This window comes from Octopus bimaculoides, chromosome 10 (genome assembly GCF_046866305.1).
Source record: "Octopus bimaculoides isolate indiv1 chromosome 10, ASM4686630v1, whole genome shotgun sequence".
Classification (NCBI taxonomy): domain Eukaryota; kingdom Metazoa; phylum Mollusca; class Cephalopoda; order Octopoda; family Octopodidae; genus Octopus; species Octopus bimaculoides.
In genome coordinates, this window is record NC_142937.1 from 62,230,663 (window position 1) to 62,254,579 (window position 23,917).

The 23,917-nt window shown below is 36.3% G+C and overlaps 1 protein-coding gene across 4 annotated transcripts in view; it reads left to right on the plus strand.

Annotated features, from left to right (window-relative positions):
• LOC106868868 (uncharacterized) overlaps positions 1-23,917 on the plus strand; it is a 358,699-nt gene that overhangs the window by 292,273 nt on the left and 42,509 nt on the right. For all 4 annotated transcript variants that reach the window (XM_014914318.3, XM_014914316.3, XM_052971228.2 and 1 more), the window contains exons 10-11: positions 8,126-8,168; positions 18,254-18,440. In XM_014914318.3, the coding sequence (XP_014769804.1) occupies positions 8,126-8,168; positions 18,254-18,440 (230 nt within the window). The remainder of the gene's footprint in view (positions 1-8,125; positions 8,169-18,253; positions 18,441-23,917) is intronic.

Here is a 23,917-nt window from a genome sequence, read left to right on the forward strand (position 1 = left end):
CCGGAAGTTCATTCCCCTGTCATCCCACCCCTCCACCGGAAGTTCATTCCTCTGTCATCCCACCCCCTCCACCGGAAGTTCATTCCTCTGTCATCGCACCCCCTCCACCGGAAGTTCATTCCTCTGCCATCCCACCCCCTCCACCGGAAGTTCATTTCTCTGTCATCCCGCCCCCTCCACCGGAAGTTCATTCCTCTGTCATCCCACCCCCTCCACCGGAAGTTCATTCCTCTGTCATCCCACCCCTCCACCGGAAGTTCATTCCTCTGTCATCCCACCCCTCCACCGGAAGTTCATTCCTCTGTCATCCCACCCCTCCACCGGAAGTTCATTCCTCTGTCATCCCACCCCCTCCACCGGAAGTTCATTCCTCTGTCATCCCACCCCCTCCACCGGAAGTTCATTCCTCTGTCATCCCGCCCCCTCCACCGGAAGTTCATCCCTTTGTCATCCTGTCAACCTCGGCTGTCTCCCGGAACCCATCTAGTGGCCTTGGCCATCCTCTCCCCTACCTTTGGGTAGCGCATTAAGGTTGAGAAATGTTTGCAGGTTGTAGGTAATGTTTTGCTTATGAATTCTTCCAATTGCAAGTTTTCTTTTCAGGTACACGACACTGCTTTTCCTCTTCCCAGGCTACAGGCCCACACCCCCAACACCCATACTGTTAGGATTGGCACTCTCAACGTCGGCACGCTGAAAGGTAGATCTGGTGAAATTGTTGAGATGCTTGAACGGAGATGCGTAGATATGTGCTGCATCCAGGAAGTAAGATGGAGAGGAGGTTCTGCAAGGTTCCTCACAGGCAAAGAACACAGGTACAAGATTCTCTGGGCAGGGAACACTGACGGGGTCGGGGGCGTAGGAATACTTCTAGCGGAGAAATGGGTGGATAAGGTAATCGAGGTCGTTAGAGTAAGTGACAGAGTACTTAAGATCAGACTAGTGCTTCATCATAGATTAGCTACTGTCATCTCAGCCTATGCACCTCAACCTGGGCTACCAGATGGTCTGAAAGACCAATTCTATGACACCCTCTTGCAAACTACCTCGTCGACGAGTGACAGGGACCTTCTCTTTGTGGCTGGAGACTTCAACGGTCATGTCGGACGTCGTGCTGGGGGCTTCCATGGCATACATGGAGGCTATGGCTTCGGTTCCCGCAACGAGGAGGGAACCAGACTGCTGGAGTTCTGTGATGCAACCAATCTTATAGTCTGCAATACCAACTTCAGGAAACCTGCCAGTCACCTAGTCACCTACCGCTCCGGCAGACACTCTAGCCAAATCGACTACATCCTCGCCAGAAATAGGGAAAGAGGGCGGCTTATAAATGCCAAAACCTACCCTGGCGAAGAATGTACCCCACAACATAGATTAGTAGTTAGCGACTTTGGGATCAAGGCAAAATGGGTGCCCAGAATTAGACAGGCTTGGAGAAGAAGGGTGTGGAAGCTTAAAGACCCTGCAAACGGACAGAGACTTAGAGACAAGTTACTTGAAGCATTTAACGAAATAGAAGGGGATATAGCATCATACAACGTGGAAGACAATTGGAGATTTCTGCGGGACAACCTGTTGAAAGCCACCGACCAGATTTGTGGGTGGTGTAAGGTCCCCTCCCAACCCAGAGTAACGTGGTGGTGGAACAAGGAGGTAGACAGGGCTATTAGACAAAAGAAACAAGCTTGGAAGGACTGGAAGAACGGTGGTAGCAGGGAATTGTACCAATGTGCCAGAAGGGAGGCTAGGCGACAGGTTTATTTAGCCAGAGGGGAAGCAGATAAGGAAAGATTTGCCAATGTTCTGCGCCGTGAGGACCAAAGACTCGAGGTATTTCGGGTTGCAAGACAGTGTAGGAGAGAGAATAGTGATGTTGTAGGAGAGAAATGTGTTCGCATGGATGATGGTACGCTTGCATTAAATGAGGATGCAAAGAAAGAGGTCTGGAGATGCCACTACGATAGATTGCTTAATAAAGAGAATGAATGGGAGAAAGAGAGCCTGCCTTATGTCGACCCAATAGAGGGACCAGCTATCCGAGTTGATAGTACCAGGGTAGATAAAGCAATTAAGAGTATGAAGACCGGGAAAGCCCCCGGCCCATCAGGAATCACTGCAGAGATGCTCAAAATATCTGGCAGTGTTGGCTATAGCCTAGTCACCCGTATTACGAACCAGGTGATACACGAAGGAGTCATACCCTATGACTGGTGTAGCAGCATCATAGTCAACTGCTACAAAGGTAAAGGGGACGCTTTAGATACAAATAATTACAGAGGCATCAAGCTGTTAGATCAGGTTATGAAAGTTACAGAGAGGGTCATAGCCCAACTAATTAGGGAGCGAATCAATTTAGATGAGATGCAGTTTGGGTTCGTGCCAGGTAAAAGCACTACTGATGCCTTATTTCTAGTGAGACAGTTGCAAGAGAAATACCTAGCCAAGGATAAACCTCTGTACCTGGCTTTCGTTGACATGGAGAAAGCCTTTGACAGGGTCCCCCGATCCCTTATCTGGTGGTCAATGAGGAAACTTGGGATAGAAGAATGGCTAGTGAGAGCTGTGCGAGCCATGTACAGAGATGCGGCCAGTAAGGTGAGGGTTGGAAATGAGTACAGCAATGAATTCCGGGTAGAGGTAGGGGTCCACCAAGGTTCCGTCCTCAGCCCCCTATTATTTACCATAGTCCTCCAGGCAATCACAGAGGAGTTCAAGACAGGTTGCCCCTGGGAGCTCCTCTATGCTGATGACCTTGCCCTAATTGCGGAGTCACTATCAGAACTAGAGGAGAAGTTTCAGGTGTGGAAGCAAGGTCTAGAATTGAAGGGCCTTAGAGTCAACCTAGCTAAAACCAAAATCCTAATAAGTAGGAAGGTAGATAAAACACAAACCCCTTCAGGTAGATGGCCCTGCTCAGTATGTAGAAAAGGAGTAGGTAGTAACTCTATAAGATGTACCCGGTGCAAGCTATGGACACATAAGAGGTGCAGCAACATCAAAGGCAGGTTAACTAGCAAGTTAGTTTTTGTTTGTGGCAGATGTTCAGGTGCAATAAAGACTGCAAACAAACAGGAAACAACTTCTATCTCATTCCAGGGTGAAAAACTAGAGGTAGTCGATAGCTTCCGCTATCTGGGCGACCAAGTTAGTAGTGGGGGTGGGTGCGCTGAAAGTGTAGCTGCTAGAATAAGAATAGCCTGGGCAAAGTTTAGAGAGCTCTTACCCCTGCTGGCGACAAAGGGACTCTCACTCAGAGTAAAAGGCAGACTGTATGACGCATGCGTACGAACAACCATGCTACATGGCAGTGAAACATGGGCTGTAACTGCTGAGGACATACGTAAGCTCGCAAGGAATGAAGCCAGTATGCTCCGTTGGATGTGTAATGTCAATGTGAATACCCGTCAGAGTGTAAGTATCTTGAGAGAAAAGCTGAACATTAGAAGCATCAGTTGTGGCGTGCAAGAGAGACGATTGCGCTGGTATGGACATGTGGTGAGAATGGAGGAGGATAGCTGCGTGAAAAAGTGCCACACCCTAACAGTTGAGGGAACCCGTGGAAGAGGTAGGCCCAGGAAGACCTGGGCTGAGGTGGTGAGGCAAGACCTTCGTACATTGGGCCTCACCGAGGCGATGACTACGGACCGAGACCTTTGGAAATGGGCTGTGCGTGAGAAGACCCGGCAAGCCAAGTAAGATCGTTGCCAGTGCCCCTGGACTGGTTCTTGTGCGGGTGGCACATGAGATGCACCATTTTGAGCGTGGCCGTTGCCAGTACCGCCTGACTGGCTCCTGTAGAATTTTCGAGCGAGATCGTTGCCAGTGCCCCTGGACTGGCTTGTGCGGGTGGCACATAAAAGACACCATTTCGAGCGTGGCCGTTTTCGTGCGGGTGACACGTAAAAGCACCCACTACACTCTCTGAGTGGTTGGCGTTAGGAAGGGCATCCAGCTGTAGAAACTCTGCCAAATCAGACTGGAGCCTGGTGTTGCCATCCGGTTTCACCAGTCCTCAGTCAAATCGTCCAACCCATGCTAGCATGGAAAGCGGACGTTAAACGATGATGATGATGATTCACACATATATATATGTGTGTATATATATATATATATATATATATATATATATTCACACATATATATATGTGTGTATATATATATATATATGTGTGTATATATATATATATATATATATATATATATATATATATATATATATATATATATATATATATAGATATATCTCATGTCGTTAAGAATGAAATGTCCGATTTCAAGCTGAAAGTTTATTTTACTTTATCTCAACACAAAGCAATGCTGTTTATCAAAGTATGCACCTAAATTATCAACATAGTTTTGCCATTTTATCGGTAGCTTATTTATGCCACCAGCAAAGAATTCTGGAGAGCAAGAAGTGATGAAATCACAAAAGGCTGTTTTTGCATCTTCTTCAGATTTGAAGTGTTTTCCTTTCAAAAAGTTGTCTAATGCCTGGAAAGCATGATAGTCAATTGGTGCAAGGTCTGGTGAATATGGTGGATGACAGAGTACTTCCAAGTTGAGTTCCTGTAACTTGAGTAGTGTTCTTTGTGCAACATGTAGATGAGCATTCATTGTCTTGCAAAAGAAATGGCCTGTCTCTGTTGACCAATCTCAGTTGTTTAATTACAAGTTCACTGATCACTTCATCCAGTTGGTTCATGTACACATCCGCTGTAATTGAATTACCAGATCTCATGAAGCTGTAATGGATGACGCCAGTACTGGACCACCAAACAGATACCATTAGCTTTTTTTGGTGAATATTCTTTTTTGGATTGTGTTTTGGCTCTTCATCTCTATCCAACCACTGTGCAGAACACTTGCTATTGTTGAAAAGAATCCATTTTTCATCACACATAACAATACGATGCAGAAATGGTTCAGTTCTATGCTGTGACAGCAAAGAACTGCAAGTTTCAAGGTGACATGTCATTTGATGCTCATTCAATTTGTGATGGTTCCCACTTGTTCAGCTTCTTAACATTGCTGATTTGTTTCAGATGGTCCAATACAGTTGGAATTGAAATATCAAACCTTGCTGCTAACTCATGCGTAGTTAGAGATGTATCCGCTTCCACTACAGTTTCAAGCTCATCATTATCCACCTTGGTCTCAGGTCTACCATGGGGCTGATTTTCACGAGTAAAGTCACCAGACTGGAACTTCTCAAACCATTGGCATTCAATGCACTCATTCACCACATCTTTCACCAAACACTTCATTAATGTTTTGAGCTTTCTAGGAGGCATTGGTTCCATGACAGAACTCATATTTATAAACAACACAAATTTTTTATCTATCCATGGGTTCACAAAAATTGATTTACAAAAGAAAACTCGCAATATAATCAGACACCATGAATTGCATTTCCAAAAGTGATGATGTAACTCTTCAATGTTGTAAAACAAAGAATTGTCAGGATGAAACATCAGAGTTAACAACTGTCAAACTTAGTGCATAAGAAAATCAAACATTTCATTCTTAATGGCCTGATATATATATATATATATATATATATATATATATATATATATATATATATATATATATATATATATATATATATAATAGAAACAGGTTTCAAAGAAAAAAGAGTACACGTGGTTCAAATAGAGGCAAAGTAAAAAGAAACAAAGAAAATGTGCACTAGGTACAAAACTAAGGGCTATTTTTTTATAAAGACAACGATATATATGGATTTGGTAGATAGAAATTGAAAGAAGCCCATCACACACATATATATATATATATATATATATAAGCATTTGATATATGCATATATCTGAGTATATGTATATGTGTGTGTGTCTTTGTAATCTGTGTTTGTCCCCCAACACTGCTTGGCAATCGGCGTTGGTGTATTTGCATCCCCTTAACTTAATGGTTCGGCAAAAAAGACCAATAGAATAAGTACCAGATTTAACAAAAAAATGCATACTGGGGTCGATTCATTTTACTAAATCAAACTGTTTGAGGCAGTGCCCTAGCATGACACTGAAACAAGTAAAAGATAAAAGATATATACACATACATGTATGTGCATGTATATATGTGTGTGTGTGATATTTATATATTTATTTATTTATTTATACAAATAAACAAGCACATGCATATATATGTGTGTGTGTGTGTGTGTGTGTGTGTGTGTGTGCCAAAACAGTCACAGAAGTCTGGTCGGCTCTTGTGAAACTGTCCCACCCATGCTAGCATGGAAGGCAGACGTCAAACAATGATGATGATGATGATGATGATGATGATGTGTGTGTGTATACATGTTCAGAAAGAGGGGGAGATGGAGTGTGAGAAGGAACCTGCTGAATTAAAGCCTAATTAATTATTGAAATCGTGTTTGATTTCTAGCATGCCTTTTATGGCATCTTGGAGCCGTAATTTCGAAATCATTCCATGCTGAGACTAAACAACTAAATACATTTTAAATATACAAATATATTTTCATATGTTCAACTAATTAGTTCTGCTGCTGTGTGGTGATTTATGTTAAATGCCTTTATATATTCATAAATATCTATTTAACCACACAGACACACACATGCACACACACAAGCACACAAACACACACACACACAAGCATACAAACACACACAGACACACACTCACACAAGAATGTATGTATATATGTGTGGGTATGTATATAAATGTATACATAAATTTGAAAATGACTTAAGATTATGGATTTTTACATCTGGTCTGGTCCAGGTATCTTAACATGGCTGATGGGGGCCCATCTGAGTCATGAACCGCATACTCCATGTAGTCACATGGGGCATAAACAAGAAGGTATAACACTTGGGATACTTGTTTGTAGCTGTAGCTTTACAAAATGAGTGCTTCTTCTCTGTATTAGCTCTTTTGCTTTCAGTTTGGATTCTAGTCTGAATTACACTCCACCATTCGGATCATTTAGCGCAAGTCAACCATAATGTTGAAACCTTTGAGAGGTCCTTTTTAAATATTCATTAAGCCTCTTCTTTTTACCCCTTGACTGAGCACTTTTCCCAACAGAGTTCCCTATATGTATGTGTGTGTGTGCATATATATATATATATATATACATATATATATATATATATATATATATATATATATATATATATATATATATATATACATATACATATATATAGATAGATAAGCAGGCAGGCGACCAAGAACACAAGTGGAGTTTAAAATTTACTACAGCTGTTTCAATAGCAGCTTATTGATGCACTCATAGATCACTTCATAGCATAAATCCACCATCCTCAGGTAAAATTTTAAATATGTATAAACAGGTAAGGTAAAACTAGAAGACGGCCTATACACCAACTGGCATGATATATATATATATATATATATATATATATATATATATATATATATCATCATCATCATCATCGTTTAACGTCCGCTTTCCATGCTAGCATGGGTTGGACGATTTGACTGAGGACTGGTGAAACCGGATGGCAACACCAGGCTCCAGTCTGATTTGGCAGAGTTTCTACAGCTGGATGCCCTTCCTAACGCCAACCACTCAGAGAGTGTAGTGGGTGCTTTTACGTGTCACCCGCACGAAAATGGCCACGCTCGAAATGGTGTCTTTTATGTGCCACCCGCACAAGCCAGTCCAGGGGCACTGGCAACGATCTCGCTCGAAAATCCTACGGGAGCCAGTCAGGCGGTACTGGCAACGGCCACGCTCAAAATGGTGCATCTCATGTGCCACCCGCACAAGAACCAGTCCAGGGGCACTGGCAACGATCTTACTTGGCTTGCCGGGTCTTCTCACGCACAGCACATTTCCAAAGGTCTCGGTCAGTAGTCATATATATATATATATATATATATATATATATTTATTTTTATATATATTTCTATATATAATAGTTGTAGATATTTCCCATGGTGTTTTATGTTTTAAAATGATGATTAAAAAAAAAATTTATATGCTTTTTAAATTATTCTCAGTTGAAAATGTGATTTTTTAGAATTTAATTTAATGGTTTCATGATTTTGTTGTTGTTGTTGTTGCTGTTGTTGTTGTTGCTAAATACTAAGTTTGCTTTATGCTTCTGTTTAATTTCAGATGGGTTGAAGCACTCCAAATTGCTGCCCATAGTTCACATCGAGTAAGTATATTTTATTTTCTGCATTTTTACATGAAGTATTGATGTATTTAAAAGATAATAAATCAGTTTTAAGTAATTAGTTCGATTTGTTCTAACTGTATTATTAATAATAATAATAATCATATATATTAAGGTAGAGATGGTGAAAGGGTAGCACAGTGATATGGTTATCTTACGGTATGTAGTTTGGTATCCCCAGTGGAATAATGGAATAAATAACTGTAGCTTAGTGAGGTTGGTTCAATCAACTGTATCGACCTCCCGGCAAGGATTGACTTCATTTCCAGTGAAAAGAAATCTGTATTAATTTGAATATAAATCACAATTATTCACTAAGATATGTAAAAGCAATGAATTAAGCATATTACAGATATCACACCTTAGTAAAACTAATTATAATGCTTATGCTATCATCATCATTGTTGTCATCATCGTCATCGTCTGCTGTCTCTCTGTTTTAAATAATTAATTTATATTCAATTCAACCTGAAGCATTCATATGAGACAGGTCAGTTTTCTGTATTTCTGTGATTTGACTAAGAGCCATGGCATCGATAACCATTTTGTGACTGTGTTGCTAATGAATTGACAGCCTATGTGCTTCAATTAATTTTCAAAAATATAATCAAGATTTTAGAAGGGTTTCATAGAGAATATTCATCACTCAGTATATTTTTATATCATACAACTTTTGACTAACTGAAGTTTTATGATACCATTAATGTTCTAATGAGATTTTGGTCAATATTGCAATTTGAATATGAACACTTTAGTATGGGAAGTCTCAAACAAGTTGGTATTAAAAGGGTTAAAAGATTATCAGACCATGAGACATATTCCATGGGGATTCATATTCTGTCACTTGTACTACTGTTTATTGTTAAGATACTTAACCCTCAACAGACTGGGGTACCTAGCAGTAAGATGGTACCATGATATACAATATTGCTCACAGCTGAGAGTAATAATGGTTTCAGATTTTAGCACAAGACCAGCAGTTTTTTGGGTGAGGGGCCATGTTAGTTAAATCGGCCCCAGTACTCACTCAGTTGGTACTTATTTTATCAACCCTGAAAAGATGAACAGCAAAGTCAGCCTTGGTGGAATTTGAACTTAGAATGTAGAGATGGACAAACTGCTGTCAAGTATCTTGCCCAGTGTGTTAATGTTTCTGTCTGTCCACCACAGTCGAAAAGTAATAATCCTTTCTACCACAAGCACAAGGTTTGAAATTTGGGATGAGGATGGGACTAGTTGATTACATCAACCCTAGTGTTTCATGTAATTTATCAACCCCAAAAGGATGAAAGATAAAATCAACCCCAGTGGAATTTGAAATTAGAACATACAGACTAATGAAATACCACTAAGCATTTTACTCAGCATGCTAATGATTCTGCCAGCTGAAGGTAATAAGGGTTGCTTTTGGACTTAAAAAATAATAGGAAGATAACATCATTATACATGACTTTATATCAATACAGAGAGCACTGAGGAATGAAGGAATGAATTCATTTGTCTATTTCATCTCGTAACAATTAGTCAGGAAGCACTCTTGTGTATTTTCTTTGACTTTTAACTCGGCCAAGGAGAGAATATTCTTAGTTGTATCTTTAGCATTATAATTGGTCTCTGTAACTAATCTTCTTAGTTAACTCCGCCCAAAACTGAATTGCTGAAATATTTTGATAAAACAATTTACTCTAATGATAAAGATTTTATAAAGACAATGGTGGAAACTGTTCTGCAGTTGATCTATCTGCTAGAAATAACAAATAATTTCCCTTAACCCTTTAACATTTAAACCAACCAGATCTGGCCCCAAACGTTTTACCCATTCAGTGTTCAAACCAGCCTCTCACACCTGCCCTCCAATGTCATTTTAAAAATAAACAATGACATCACCGAAATATTGATACTACAAGATAATGTGTGATTAATTCATGACAATGTGAATAAATAAGCATAACATGTGAAGGCACATGGCTCAGTGGTTAGGGCATCGGGCTTGCAATCACGAGATAGTGAGTTTGATTCCTGGAGTGGGCTCTGTGTTGTGTTCTTGAGCAAGACACTTTATTTCATGTTGCTCCAGTTCATTAAGCTGTAGAAATAGTTGCCATGTCACTGGTGCCAAGCTGTATCGGCCTTTGTCTTTCCTTTGGATCACATAGGTGGCATGGAGAGGGAAGGCCAGTATGCTTGAGCAGTAGCTGGTTTTCCAAGGACAACCTTGCTCAGACTTGTGCCTTCAAGGAGAACTTTCTAGGTGCAATCCCATGGTCATTCATGACTGAAGGGGGTCTTTACCCTTTTACATTTGACAAAGTAATATGAATGCTAAAAGGTTAAAGCATATTCTATTATCTTAAAAAAATAGAAGAACACATTAGAAAATGTAGTCTTAGATATACTAAGTCTAAAAAAAGGTAAAAATATCTTTGATCATAGATATTTGATGAGGTCTAACCTGGGACTGAACAACAGCAACAACTAAGGTTTTTTTTTTTTTTTTTTTGTTATCTGATGTTGTATAGATTTATTTCTGTTCGCATATAATTAACTCAAACCATCTGCTGTCTTTGCTTGAATGCCTTAGAGAATCTTAATTTGGACAGCAAACTCATGTGTAAATGTTAACTATATTAGCACAGACATAGCAATGTAGTTAAGAAGCTTGCTTCATAGCCATACAGTTCCAGGTTTAATTCTACAACAGGGCACCTTGTGTGTATGTCTTGTCTACTATCTCTGGGTTGACCAATGAGTTACAAGTAAAATTCGGTAGACAGAAACTGTGCAGAATCCTGCTGTGTATGTGTGTGTTTATGTGCCTTTGTGAATATTCATGTATAAATGGTGCATCCAGTTCTGTTCCTTTGCACTAAGCTGTATGTAATTTAGCTATATGATAAACAAAGATTGATTACCAAACTGAAATAAATTCTACAGTTTGATTTACTAAAACCTTTGAAGGTGATGCCAAAGCATGGCAGTAGTCCACACTCAGGAACTACTGTAGGCCACATTCTTCATTTGATCTGAATAAAGTTCAAGTGGAAAATAATCTTTAAAAATTCATACTCTCTTATAAGTCTTTTCCAAATCATTTGCATGTGTTGTTTTGCCAGAAAATAATATGCTCTATTTTGTGTAAACACAAGTCATATGCTCAAAATATCTGATGAATTTCCATATTTGATTTTACTCAATAATACTAGTCTAGTAGCGTTGTTAGATTGACATTATTGTTCCTGAAACTACGCCACTCATAATAACTCATTGTAAGCTAGCCATTTGGGTATACCCCATAGTGTGACGACTGTGTCCTGCATAATTACGGATTGCCCTTTGGCTAGGTATAGCACCTGTTCAGGGATATAACACATGTTTGGGGATATAGCATCTGTTTAGGGATATAGCACCTGTTTAGGGGTATGGCACCTATTCAGGGATATGGTACCTGTTCAGGGATATGGTATCTGTTCAAGAATATGGCACCTGTTCAGGGATATGGCACCTGTTCTGGGATATAGCACCTCTTCAGGGATATGGCACCTGTTCAGAGATATGGCACCTGTTCAGAGATATGGCATCTGTTCAAGGATATGGTAAAGTCATGGGACTGCAACATGGCAGATTGAAGAGGTAGTGAAAGGGCTCAGCTGAGTCAGTAGTGCTTCTTACAGTGATACTGAATTGGAGGGATCCTAGAAGATCAGTGGCCCGGATCACTGACTTCTATCAAGAGAGTAACTGCAACACAGCCATAGGGGTTGTGTCCATGGTTGAGTAATCAGCTAATGAAAGATTTACAATGACTCAGGGTCCTAATTCAAATTAATAATAATGGAATTAGATGGCAACAGAAAGTCATGGGAATCTATGAAAGCAGTGCAACCAAAGAGAAAAGCTAATCATGGGGAACCTGTGTCCCATGAGATTTCTGAATGACATGACTAATGAAAATTACCTTGGTATTTTTTAATAATACTCTGTACCTGATGATGATGCATGTCTCATGCAGCTCACTTCTCAAAAACAAGTTGTCCATACCTGCTGTAAGGTAACAAGAGAGGATCAATATAAAGATCCTCACACAGGAAACAAAAAAAAAATTAACCAGCCTGGTGGGTGTTAACAAGTATGTGGAAAACGAATATGAAAAAAAAAAATGTGTGCTGACGCCCCTGGGGGGTGGGGAGGGGACTTTCGGAAAATTCACAAGATCCGATTTTTCCATTAAAACTTCGAATCCCACTTTTTTGGTTATGGAGGATCCGATTCTGAAACAAAAATTTTCTAAATTGCAGTTTTGAAATTTCATTATGTTATCGCAGTTTTGTGAGATTTGGCTGTTATTTCTAGCATGTGAATAGCCGGCTTGAAAGCTTGAGGGTATATATCCTTTTTTTTTTTTCTCTCTTTCTTGTTGAAAAATTGAAATTTTACAAACAAATTTTTTTGAGAATCGTAATCTTTGCATTTTTCTACGTATTTCGCAAAAAAGAAAGAAAAAAATTTTCAGAAAAAGTGATAAATGAAGTGGGTGGTGGTTGAAATTTTGAAAATTTTTTTTTTTCAGAATCGTATCCTCCATAACCAAAAACGTGGGATTCCATAAAAAAATCAATATATATCCATTTTACTCAAAGTAATGGCAGAAAAATCGGATCTTGTGAATTTTCTGAAAGTACCTTCCCCACTCCCCTAGGGTCATCAGTGCGCAATTATTTTCATATTCATTTTCCACACACTTGTTAATACCCACCAGGCTGGTTAAATTTTTTTTTTTTTTGTTCCTGGGTGAAGGTCTTTATATTGACCCAAAGGAGTTACTCAGCCTGCTAGAAGTAGCAGCCTTATCACACTCTGCCATCTTAAAAAGAAAAAAATGGAAAGGTATTAAATAATGTAGTTCTTGATACACTATGTCCCAAAATAATATTGTATAGTTATGTCTGAAAGATCTTTAATCATATGTCTGATCAAACAGAACTGATTTTATACTAAACAACTATAACACCAATGTCACTTGGAGTGAAATTTTCCTTTTATCCCACCCTATTTCTGCGTGCATTAAAGGTGTTTTTTGCACCTCGCAATCTTTCAAATCTGATATGTCCTTGATTTGTTTTGTCTCTCACTTATTCATATATTCATTTTGCAGATGACACCTTAATCCATTTCTCCTTAATTACAAATATCAAGCTCTTTCGACTGAAACAGTTCATACAAGACATAATGCTTCTATTAAAATAGAGATCTCAAGCATATATTGGCTTCAAATTTTGGCACAAGGCCAGCAAGTTCGGTGGGAGAGGGGTTAAGCGATTTATTTATTTTATCAACCCTAAAAGATGAAAGACAAAATTGACTTTAGTGGAATAGAGATCTCAAATATATATTGGTGTCAAATTTTGGCACAAGGCCAGCAATTTCTAGGGTGGGGTTAAGTCAATTATATTGACCCCAGTGATCAACTGGTGCTTATTTTATCAACCCCCAAAAAATGAAAGGCAAAGTCGACCTCAGTGGAATTTGAGCTTAAAATGTAAAGGTGAACAAAATGTCACTAAGCATTTTGTCCAATGCACTAACATGCCAGTTTACCACCTTTCTCATTTATATATATATTGATATCCAAATATCAAAACTAAGTTTCTGTCAATTATGTAAAAACACACTACAAATAAATGAAACAGTTTTGCATTCCATTTTCTCTAGACAGAAAAGACACACATAGAAGATATACATAGAGCAATCTATACACATTGAGTGGAGAGCTATAGGCTCTCCACTCAATGTTGACCTATAGGCTCTCCACTCAATGTTGACCATATAAAATTCTGCATTTTTGGTGTTTTGTATGGTCTACATTGAGAACAAAGTAATTCCAGAGCATAACCATTCCATGTGTACTAGGATATCAGGTACATCAATGATGTAGTCATTGGAACAAATACACTTGAATAAACTGAAAGACGAAATGAAGATTTAGAAAATAGTTCAATCTCCAAATACAATATTCAACGTGGTGAAATACAAACTCAGGTGACACAAGTTTTTATAAATAAATGTAAGAATAAAGCCTAATTCATACAGAACATTTGAGTCCATTAAATGCCTAAATATTCAGAGATAACAAATGATCACATAATCATAAAATGTCAGTAAGTAAATCCTTTCAAAAATGAATCTGGTTTCCTCTGGAGAAGATGCTTTAAATAAAGAAACCATAAAGATTAAACAAACGACAGATATTTCAATGCATTAGTAGAAAAATCTGCAAAAGTGTTTCTGAACTAAATTCATTGGTACAAATGCTAACTCAGTAAAGACATAAAAACCATATTTTCTTTATTCTTTTATCATTTTGCTTGTTTCATTTGTTAGACTGTAGCCATGCTGGGGCACTGCCTCAAAGAATTTTAGTCAAATGAATTGAACCCAGTACTTATATTTTAAGCCTGGTACATATTCTATCAGTCTCTCTTGCTGAACTGTTAACAAACACACCAACACAAGTTGTCATCTGATAGCCTGGTCAGTCATCACATGACTGACCAGGCTATCAGATGTTACACATCGCTGGTCACAGTGCATTTTTGCATTGTTTTAGCCTTCAAATGACGTCACCCTACTGGCTAGGTGAGTAGGCCCACTGATCGAAATGGGGACTGGAGCAATGTGAAATGAAGTGTTTTGCTCAAGTACACAATGTGCTGCCCAGTCAGGGAATCAAACCCACAATCTAGCAATTGTGAGTGCAACAATTTAACCACTAGGCCTCATACCTTCACACATATATATGAATGAATATATGAATGAAAGGCATCTCAGTTATAAAATGGTTAAATACATCATTAAAAATCTCATAAAACAGAATAACACATGTATTACACCTAACCCCAAATTAGCTGTATGAATGTATTACAAAATGACTAGAAATAATCACCACCTCCCACTACACAGAAATAAACCAGCAAACCAGACAATACACTTTAGATGGCCCATTTGATACAGAAAAATTCCAATGCATAAATGAAAGTTGTAATCTTTATGACTTAAACTGTTACAATGAACATACAAGTACGATATGTTCTCACCACCTGATCTCACATTCACAACAGCGAAATATTGGAGCACATTATACTACAAAATACAAAATACAAAATAAAACCAAATAGGCAATCTTTAGTTGATAACACAACCATCTTATATAAAATTCTACAAAATAAATTAGGAGATTAACTATTGAAACTTTATTAATAGCAAATAAAAACCAAAAATTAACACACAGACACAGAACCTTAGCAATAAAATAAGACCGGTTTCTGATGGCTGAAAGTATCTACACATTCACTGGCAACATTTTAAATCTAGCAATAATATCATTAGTAACAGCATCATTTCCACAATACTTGCTGCCCACTATAAATAGACAATAATAAACACAACTAACAACCAACTACTTAATACAGACTAAGATTTAGAAGCTCTAGAAATATTGATGGACCTGGAAACTTTATTGTTCCAAACTAAAGATAAAGGACATATAAGGAAACAGGAAAATTGTGTTTCCAATATAATGTGTTTAATACAAAGGCTTTTCCCTCACATATATAATACACATGTAAATACATGTTTACATATACCACATACATATGCACATACACCACATGCATGCATACATGCATCTGTACATACATATGTACATTCATGTCTACATACAGACATATAGAAACACAAATGCAGAAACACACACACACACACACACATATTTACATAACAAATGCATAAGTACACACACATTTACATTCATATATGTTTGTTCTTTATTTTATTTATTTATTTTTTTTTTTTTTTTTGTGGCTTGTTTCAGACTGCCTTCAGAGCAGAATGTTCTATGTCTTTTGTGTTGGTTCTCTCCAAGTAAACATTCTCTGTGTCCAAATACTCTTGACACAGTATGAATACATTTAGTGAAACATGTATCTATAAATTTAAGCTCTGCTCAGATCATAGATGTGTTTAGAGCTTTGAACTGTTTTACTGTTTATAGAACATTTAATTGGAGATCCCTATAATGGAGAATATGAAATTGGGTGGCATTCAATAAAGTTTTTTATTATCATACGATAGAGTGCTGAAAAGTTTGTGGTTTTGGGTCAGTTAATTTTGATTTTATTCAACATATCCCACTTATTACTGTGGTCATTCAATTTTTCTAAGCCCTGTAAAAGAACTCAGAAGGTTTGGCCTCCAGCCAGGCCTTTTGCAATACCTTTAAAGCCAAGAAGTTTTCAGCCCTGTCATAGATATCTTTGTTTGTCTTAACCTTTTTAGTTTCATTTTAGTGTTGTTTCCATAGCTACTGTGTGTAACCCATTGTATAACTATGTTTTGAGGAAGAAAAGAGACTCAGAATAGTATCTTGTCTTATTCCACATATTACCACATTCAGGCCTCTACTAGTCATTATTATTTGAATTTGGACTTTCAGGAAATCATTGATCCAAATGCTTAGTCCTTTAGCATTTAAACTGGCCATATCTGATCAAAATATTCTGCATCTTTTATGTTCAATTTGGCCAGATCCAACATCTCACACCTACCTCACAGTGTCATTCTAAAAATAAGTAATCTTATCATCAAAATCTTGAAACCACAGAATGATGAATGCTTAATTCAAAACAATGTAAATAAATAAGCATTACATTTGACAGAAGGGAAGGTGCATGGCTTAGTGGTTAGGCTATTCGGCTCACAATTGTAAGGCTGTGAGTTTGATTCCGGATGGCTTATTGTGTCCTTGAGCAAGACACTTTATTTCATGTTGCTTGAGTCCACTCAACTGGCAAAAATGAGTAGTACCTGTATTTCAAAGAGCCAGCCTTTTCACACTCTGTGTTGTGCCAATTCTCCCTGAGAACTACATTAAGCGTACACATCTTTTGTGAAGTGCTCAGTCACTTGCACATTAATTTCACAAGCAGACTGTTCCATTGATCAGGTCAACTGGACTCCTCATCGTCATAAGCAACGGAATGCCAAACATTTGACAGAATAATTGGAATACTTAAGAGTTAAACCTCTTGTTATGCTAGCATTTTACTACTTGTAATATAATGTTACCTGATCAAACTTGTTAAAGGCTTTGATGAAATCAAAGTATACACAGTTAACCCTTGATATCCAAATAAGCAAACTCTTCAAAATTTGTTTGTGTTCTTAAATATATATTTGTATAAACAATTTGTTACCTCTTCTGCATGTTTTCTGTTGCAATTTAAACCTGTAATGGTTTGTCCATACCCCACTGCTACCATGTATATGAATATATGCTATTGGTTCTTTCCATGTTCTTTATAGGCTTCCAGCATCTGCATAATTCTACCAGTGTATTTCAGGGGTTTAGCAAGGCTGGCATTACAGAATTTTGGGTGTAGATCTAGAAAGCCACCCAGTCCTGGAACTGGATTTGTATAAGATAGCTTATTGATTTGATTATATACGAGTTTGGGAAGTTTATATTGATTTGATTACTGTGAGAGGTATTGTTTGGTAGAATATTATAAGATGTTCAATAAGTTACTGTTTTCTTGGCTACAAGAAGATACTTTCATAGTGTGTGTGTGTGTGGGCATGCACACACACTTATGTACATATGTACGATAAATTCAATGTAGATAGTCTACAACTTTTAATGTCTCAATTGTACATTGTAGAAAGTAAACAAATGTGAATACGTTTTGTTCTTCTCTCCAAACACACACACACACAAAAATAATAAGGAAATTACTCTGACATGTTTCATGGCTGGCTGGTTGCTTTTAAGAGGAAGACAGCTTCACAGCAATAGGGCATCCAGCTGCAAAAACTATGCCAAAACAGACATAGAGGTATGGTACAAGCTCCTGCCTGGCCAGCTCCTGCCAAACTGTCCAACCCATGCCAGCATGGAAAGCAAACGTTAAATAATGATGATGATGTATATATACTTATGAATATATATATACATATACTCAAAGTTTCTCTATAATTCTTATAAACCATGTTATATTCTCTTTTATTTATTATAGAAAGATTCCTGGCTTGATGTTACTAGCCATAATGTTGGAATTCCTGCTCTCGAAATAAAGCGTCCAGATTGTAGTGGTTATTTGTATAAAATGGGCATGAATCGAAAAGTGTGGCGACGGCGCTATTGTATTTTGAAGGATGCCTGTGTCTACTACTATAAGAATATTGAATCCATTAGTGCCAAAGGTAAGTGTGCATTGCTAATGTTCATTATCTTACTTGAACAAATTATTTATTGCTAATAGTCTCAGCTAAACTTCACTGTAGTCTTATCTTTATCACATATTACACTGACTTTTTTAAAATCAAGCTTACAACTTGCAGCTCTGCTATGAATAATTCAATTTTCTTTTAGTATACTTTTCCCAAGTTTAGAAATTTTAACTAAAACTTTCTTCATTTCAGGAAACCAGTATATATAGTAAAAGTATATTCGATTCTAAAGAATGCAAATTATTTTCTCCTTCTACTCCTTTCTCTCTCACCCAATAAATTGAATATTCACACCTAAAACAAATAAATAGTTAATGTTTTATCTAATTCTTAATACTATAGCAACTAATGTTTATGACATAAGCATTCTTATGTACACAAATGTAAGGTTTGTTCAAAACAGTGCTTTAAGTTACATTATAGTAGAATAAATTTATTTCTTTTTGAATTTATAAAAAAGAATTTGAATAAAGATCAGCGGTTAATCTACTTTAGCTTTTCTAAGCCTTGGCTATGACACCATGTTAACATAGTGTTATAGCCAGTTGTATTGTTGACTATTTGCTGACTTTTAATTTCAGTTGTCTTAAATCAGGGGTTCTCAACCATATTTTATCTATGGACCCCTTTGATTACTATTTTATTCTGGTGGACCCCCTAGTTTTATAGTTGTTTCTTTCAAAATTCCTATTTTGTTTTCCACACATTAACTTGCGCTGGTTGAACTGTAAAACGTTAGAGAAAGAAACCTAGCAGTTTCTTGCAATACTAACCAATATACACATCTAAAACAAAATTTTTTCAGGGGTCCTTACAATACTATCATGAATCCCCAATTTATTATTTTGTTATGTGGACCCCCCACCCCCACCCCCAAAGAAAAAATCCTATATGGACCCCCAGCAGCGATATGAACCCCAGTTGAGAACCACTGTCTTAAATACTATCATGTCTTGTATTGTAGCCTTCAGGAATTGTTAACAGTAGTATTATTATGCTTTCTGGAAATTTTCTTTTGTCTTCTGACCTCCAAGACAGATGTAGAATATTTTGAAAGTTCTTGCTTGCAGTTTTTTTTTTTTTTTTTTTTGTGTGTTTTAAAGTACTTGTCTTCCCTTCCAACTTTTGGCTGTAACATGATGAAGAACCTTTCTGAATAGCTAGGTAAATTGACTAAATTCAGAATAAGATATCTTCTCCAACTCAAGAAGGCAGCCATGAATTTAATTTCACAGTTTACAAGTTTATGAGAAAATTTCTCTGTGGTTATTTGACCTGCTGGAAATAGCAGTCAAATCTTTTTTAAACCAAACACTGTCTTCTTAAATAAAGACAGCTTCACTGTTCAATGCAGTTCCTAGTATATGAAAAATCAGGAAGACAATATGGTTCAATGCTTTTGTCTATGGTCATCTTGTTTCTAAATACTTGAATGGTTGACTATAATTTGAAGCATATGAATCAGCATTTCTCAGTGGACCTTAAAAATATATTCCATGTCTCAGGAAACCACTTTATAAAGATTGCAGTTTTAATAAACTTTTTTGTTTGCTTTCATAAAGTTAATTTTCTTGGGAGATTAAAAGATTCATAAAAGATGTCTTTGCACGGTTTTGGCAGTGTTGAACCTATTAAGCACCACAAAGAAGAAATTTCATCTTAAACAAAGTCATGTTTAGACCAAAGTCCTCTATAATTCTTCTTAAGATCATTTTTCCTACATGTTCACCTTCTAACTTACAAATGCCAGTATTTCCCTACCTTTAGGAATACTGGCACAGCAAGAGTTCCAGTTGATCTAATCAATGGAACAGCCTGCTCATGAAATTAACGTGCATGTGGCTGAGCACTCCACAGAAACGTGTATCCTTAATGTAGTTCTCATGGAGATTCAGTATGACACAGTGTGTGACAAGGTTGACCCTTTGAAATACAAGTACTACGCATTTTTGTCAGCTGAGTGGACTGGACCAACATGAAATAAAGTGTCTTGCTCAAAGATGCAATGCATCACCAGGTATTGAACTCATGACCTTGCAATCATGAACCGAATACCCTAACCACTAAGCCACATGCCTTCACACTTTTAAGAATGTACTGCATATATATATGAAAAGGATGTGTCATAATACCATTCCACAGCCATACCAACAATCCAACATACCTCCTTCATCAGCTGCCCCATGGATATCATTATGGTTTCGACACCTGGGCAGAACCATTCAATCCAGCGGTGTCAACAACATCAAAATAAGTGTTGTTTGGGAACAAACAAACCAAAGAAACTACAACTTTCAAACACATTTACCCTATGTACAACCATATTGATAAATAAATTCAATAAGTAAACTACAACCACTCCTAAATAGGTAACTAAACAGCAACAACTCTATTAAGTCATACAAAAATTATAATCCCTACCATCTTCCGTAGTATAATATAAAAGTAAAAGTTTAGTAACCACATTATATATGTATAAAATTATGAATATAGAATTAAACACAAGATGATTCAAAATGCATACATATATATGTATATGATTTGACTATAAATTCTTATTTCTTTCAGAATTTCTAGCAACCTCTTTGATGAAGCTGTAAGGTTCTGGGCCCTGGTTGGGAAACACTCATGTAGACTATGTTTCAGATTCTCTAAATCTTCAGGTCTCTATACACCAGAATCTGATTCTCAGTTTCCTCATTTTCATATTGAAAATAAAGAGAACCATTTAACAAAACAAAGGACCTTTCAAATAATGCACTACTCTTGCATAATTTATCTGAGATTAAATATTCATACCAAATAAATGAATCAAATAAACTAGCTCCAACTTGTCTTGATATTTCCTAGTATGCCACAAAAAAAATAAAATTCATATATACATGTATGTAGGTATGTATGTGTGTGTGTATATGTGTGTGTATTATTTAAATTTAATCTCTTAAAAGTTGATCAATCTCTTTCATGCATCTTACATTCCAGAGTTCATTTGGATTATTTTTGTTTTAAACGGTTATGTTTTGAGTTAGATTTATGATTTTTTGATATGTATCTTCATATGAAAACATTATTGCATGATGTGATATTTTTGATGTCATGAAAAATTCACAGAATTAAATTAGAAGTTTCGACTGTTCTAATTTAATTCCATAATTGATGTTGTATTGTATCTCCTTTTATTTTTTTCCCCCCCTCATCTAAACCAAAAGGTAGATTTTATGGGAGAAACATTAAGTAAAATGCATTTTGGTAAAATATATTTCAAGCACCCTGTAGTTCATTAAAATTTAAGTGTTTGTAAATTGGGAAAGGAAAATGATAACATCCATATTCGTAGATACTGATTGTTATTTGTTTTTTAAAAGATCATGGAAAATCTGTTATAAATTGATTTAAAATCTTCTGTTGACATTATACTGAAGATGCTATTAAATTTTATTGGTTTAAAATAAATTACATAAAATATTAAAATAGGATACATTTTAACAGCTATATGGGTTAATTTTGATTATTAAATAAAGTGGGAAAAGAAGGGAATTTTTGAAAGACATTAAATGATAATATTGATAAAAACTATACAGTTTCATAAATATATATTTATGTATTGCTCTCAAAGATGTATAACATGTGATAGAAGCTAGTGTTTTTGTTTTATTTTTTTCTGGAACATGCATCAATTACGAGTTTCCTAGAAAACCATATTGATCTATGTGGTTATCAGGTTTGAAATCTACTTTGTCTTTATAAAACTCTATTACATAAATGATCCGCATTAAATAACACCACCCGCTTCATTAAAATGTTCAACTTTATATAACTGCCAAGTGTTGAACAGTTAACATTGATGCTCCATTCTTCCTGTATATGTTGTTATATAAACAAAACTTGCTGTGTAAATTTAACTTAATTCTTAGTTAACTAGCTCTTTTTTAGATAAAAACAGAACAAAAAAAAGGAAGGAAATTTAATAAATCTTTGCATTCACCCAGTCATGTTGCATATGAGTTAAGCATCTCAGTTAAGCAATTAAAGTTCAATTCTATTGATAATTTCTACAGATATGTTTTAATTGAACTGTATCATGTCAATAAATTTGATAAATTTAAGGTATTAAATAGAAATATGAAGTTAAATCTTGCATTTCAAGTATAATGTATATTATTGATTTCTGTTTAGTTTGTGGCTTATCACATCCCACAAAATAAGATTTCCAATCTTTATCAACTTACACTTTTCCATTCTCTGTTGGTGTGTTACGACAAACTTGATATTATATCTGCTGAAATACCTTCAATACTCAAGTTCCAATATTTCTAATTAAGAATATTCAAATGACAAATTGAATTACATACTTCACAAGCAGTGTCACACACACGATGTATGCATGCATACATACATACATACATACATACATACATACATATGTATGTATATACAGTAAAGTATCAACTATATAATACTTCTTGTTTCATTATAAGCTTCAATGAATTTATATAACTGTTAAAGCTTTTTATTTAACATATTTGTTGCTTTGAAAGCCAAGAATAAAAACTAGAGATCTAGTTTCAAGCAGCTTTGGCAAAATGAACATTTAGTAATAAAATCCTAAAATTAACGTTTCAATTATGTACCTAAATTTAAGATATGAAACCTTGAAGTAATGATTTAAATTATTACCATATGAAGCGGAGTTTCAATATTTACCATTCATCTCAGAATTTCAATACCACTAATATCAATGGAATAGTCTGCTCATGGAATCAACGTGCAAGTGGCTGAACGCATGTGCCCTTAATTTTGTTCTCAGGGAGATTCAGCATGACACAGAATGTGACAAGGTTGGCCCTTTCAATTAAAGGAACTACACATTTTTGCCAGCTGAATGGACTGGAGCAACATGAAATTAAGTATCTTGCTCAAGGACACAATGCTCCAGTGGGAATTGAACTCATGACCTTATGTTCATGAGCTGAATAGCCTAACCGCTAAGCCATGCATCTTCACTGTGGAACAATGATAAACTAGACTTAATGGTATTTGAATCAGAATTTAAAAGCCAGCAAACTCTGTGGTTCTCTCGTCTTGATCAGTTTGCTAACACTAAACTGTAGCCCAGCTTATAAGCTCTGAAGTGAAATTTTGCAATTCAGTTTTCTTTATTTGCTGGTTAATTTGCTCATTTATTTGCATCTGGTAGTAGGAAATTTGCTATTGAAGCTGACATGTACATACATATATACATATATATATATATATATATATATATATATATATATATATATATATATATATATATATATATATATATATATATATATATATATATATATATATTCATATATACATATACACACACACACACACACACACACACACACACACACATATGCGATGGTTTTTGGTTAGTAGTGTCGATTTTTACAATTCTGCAAATGATAATAATAATATTT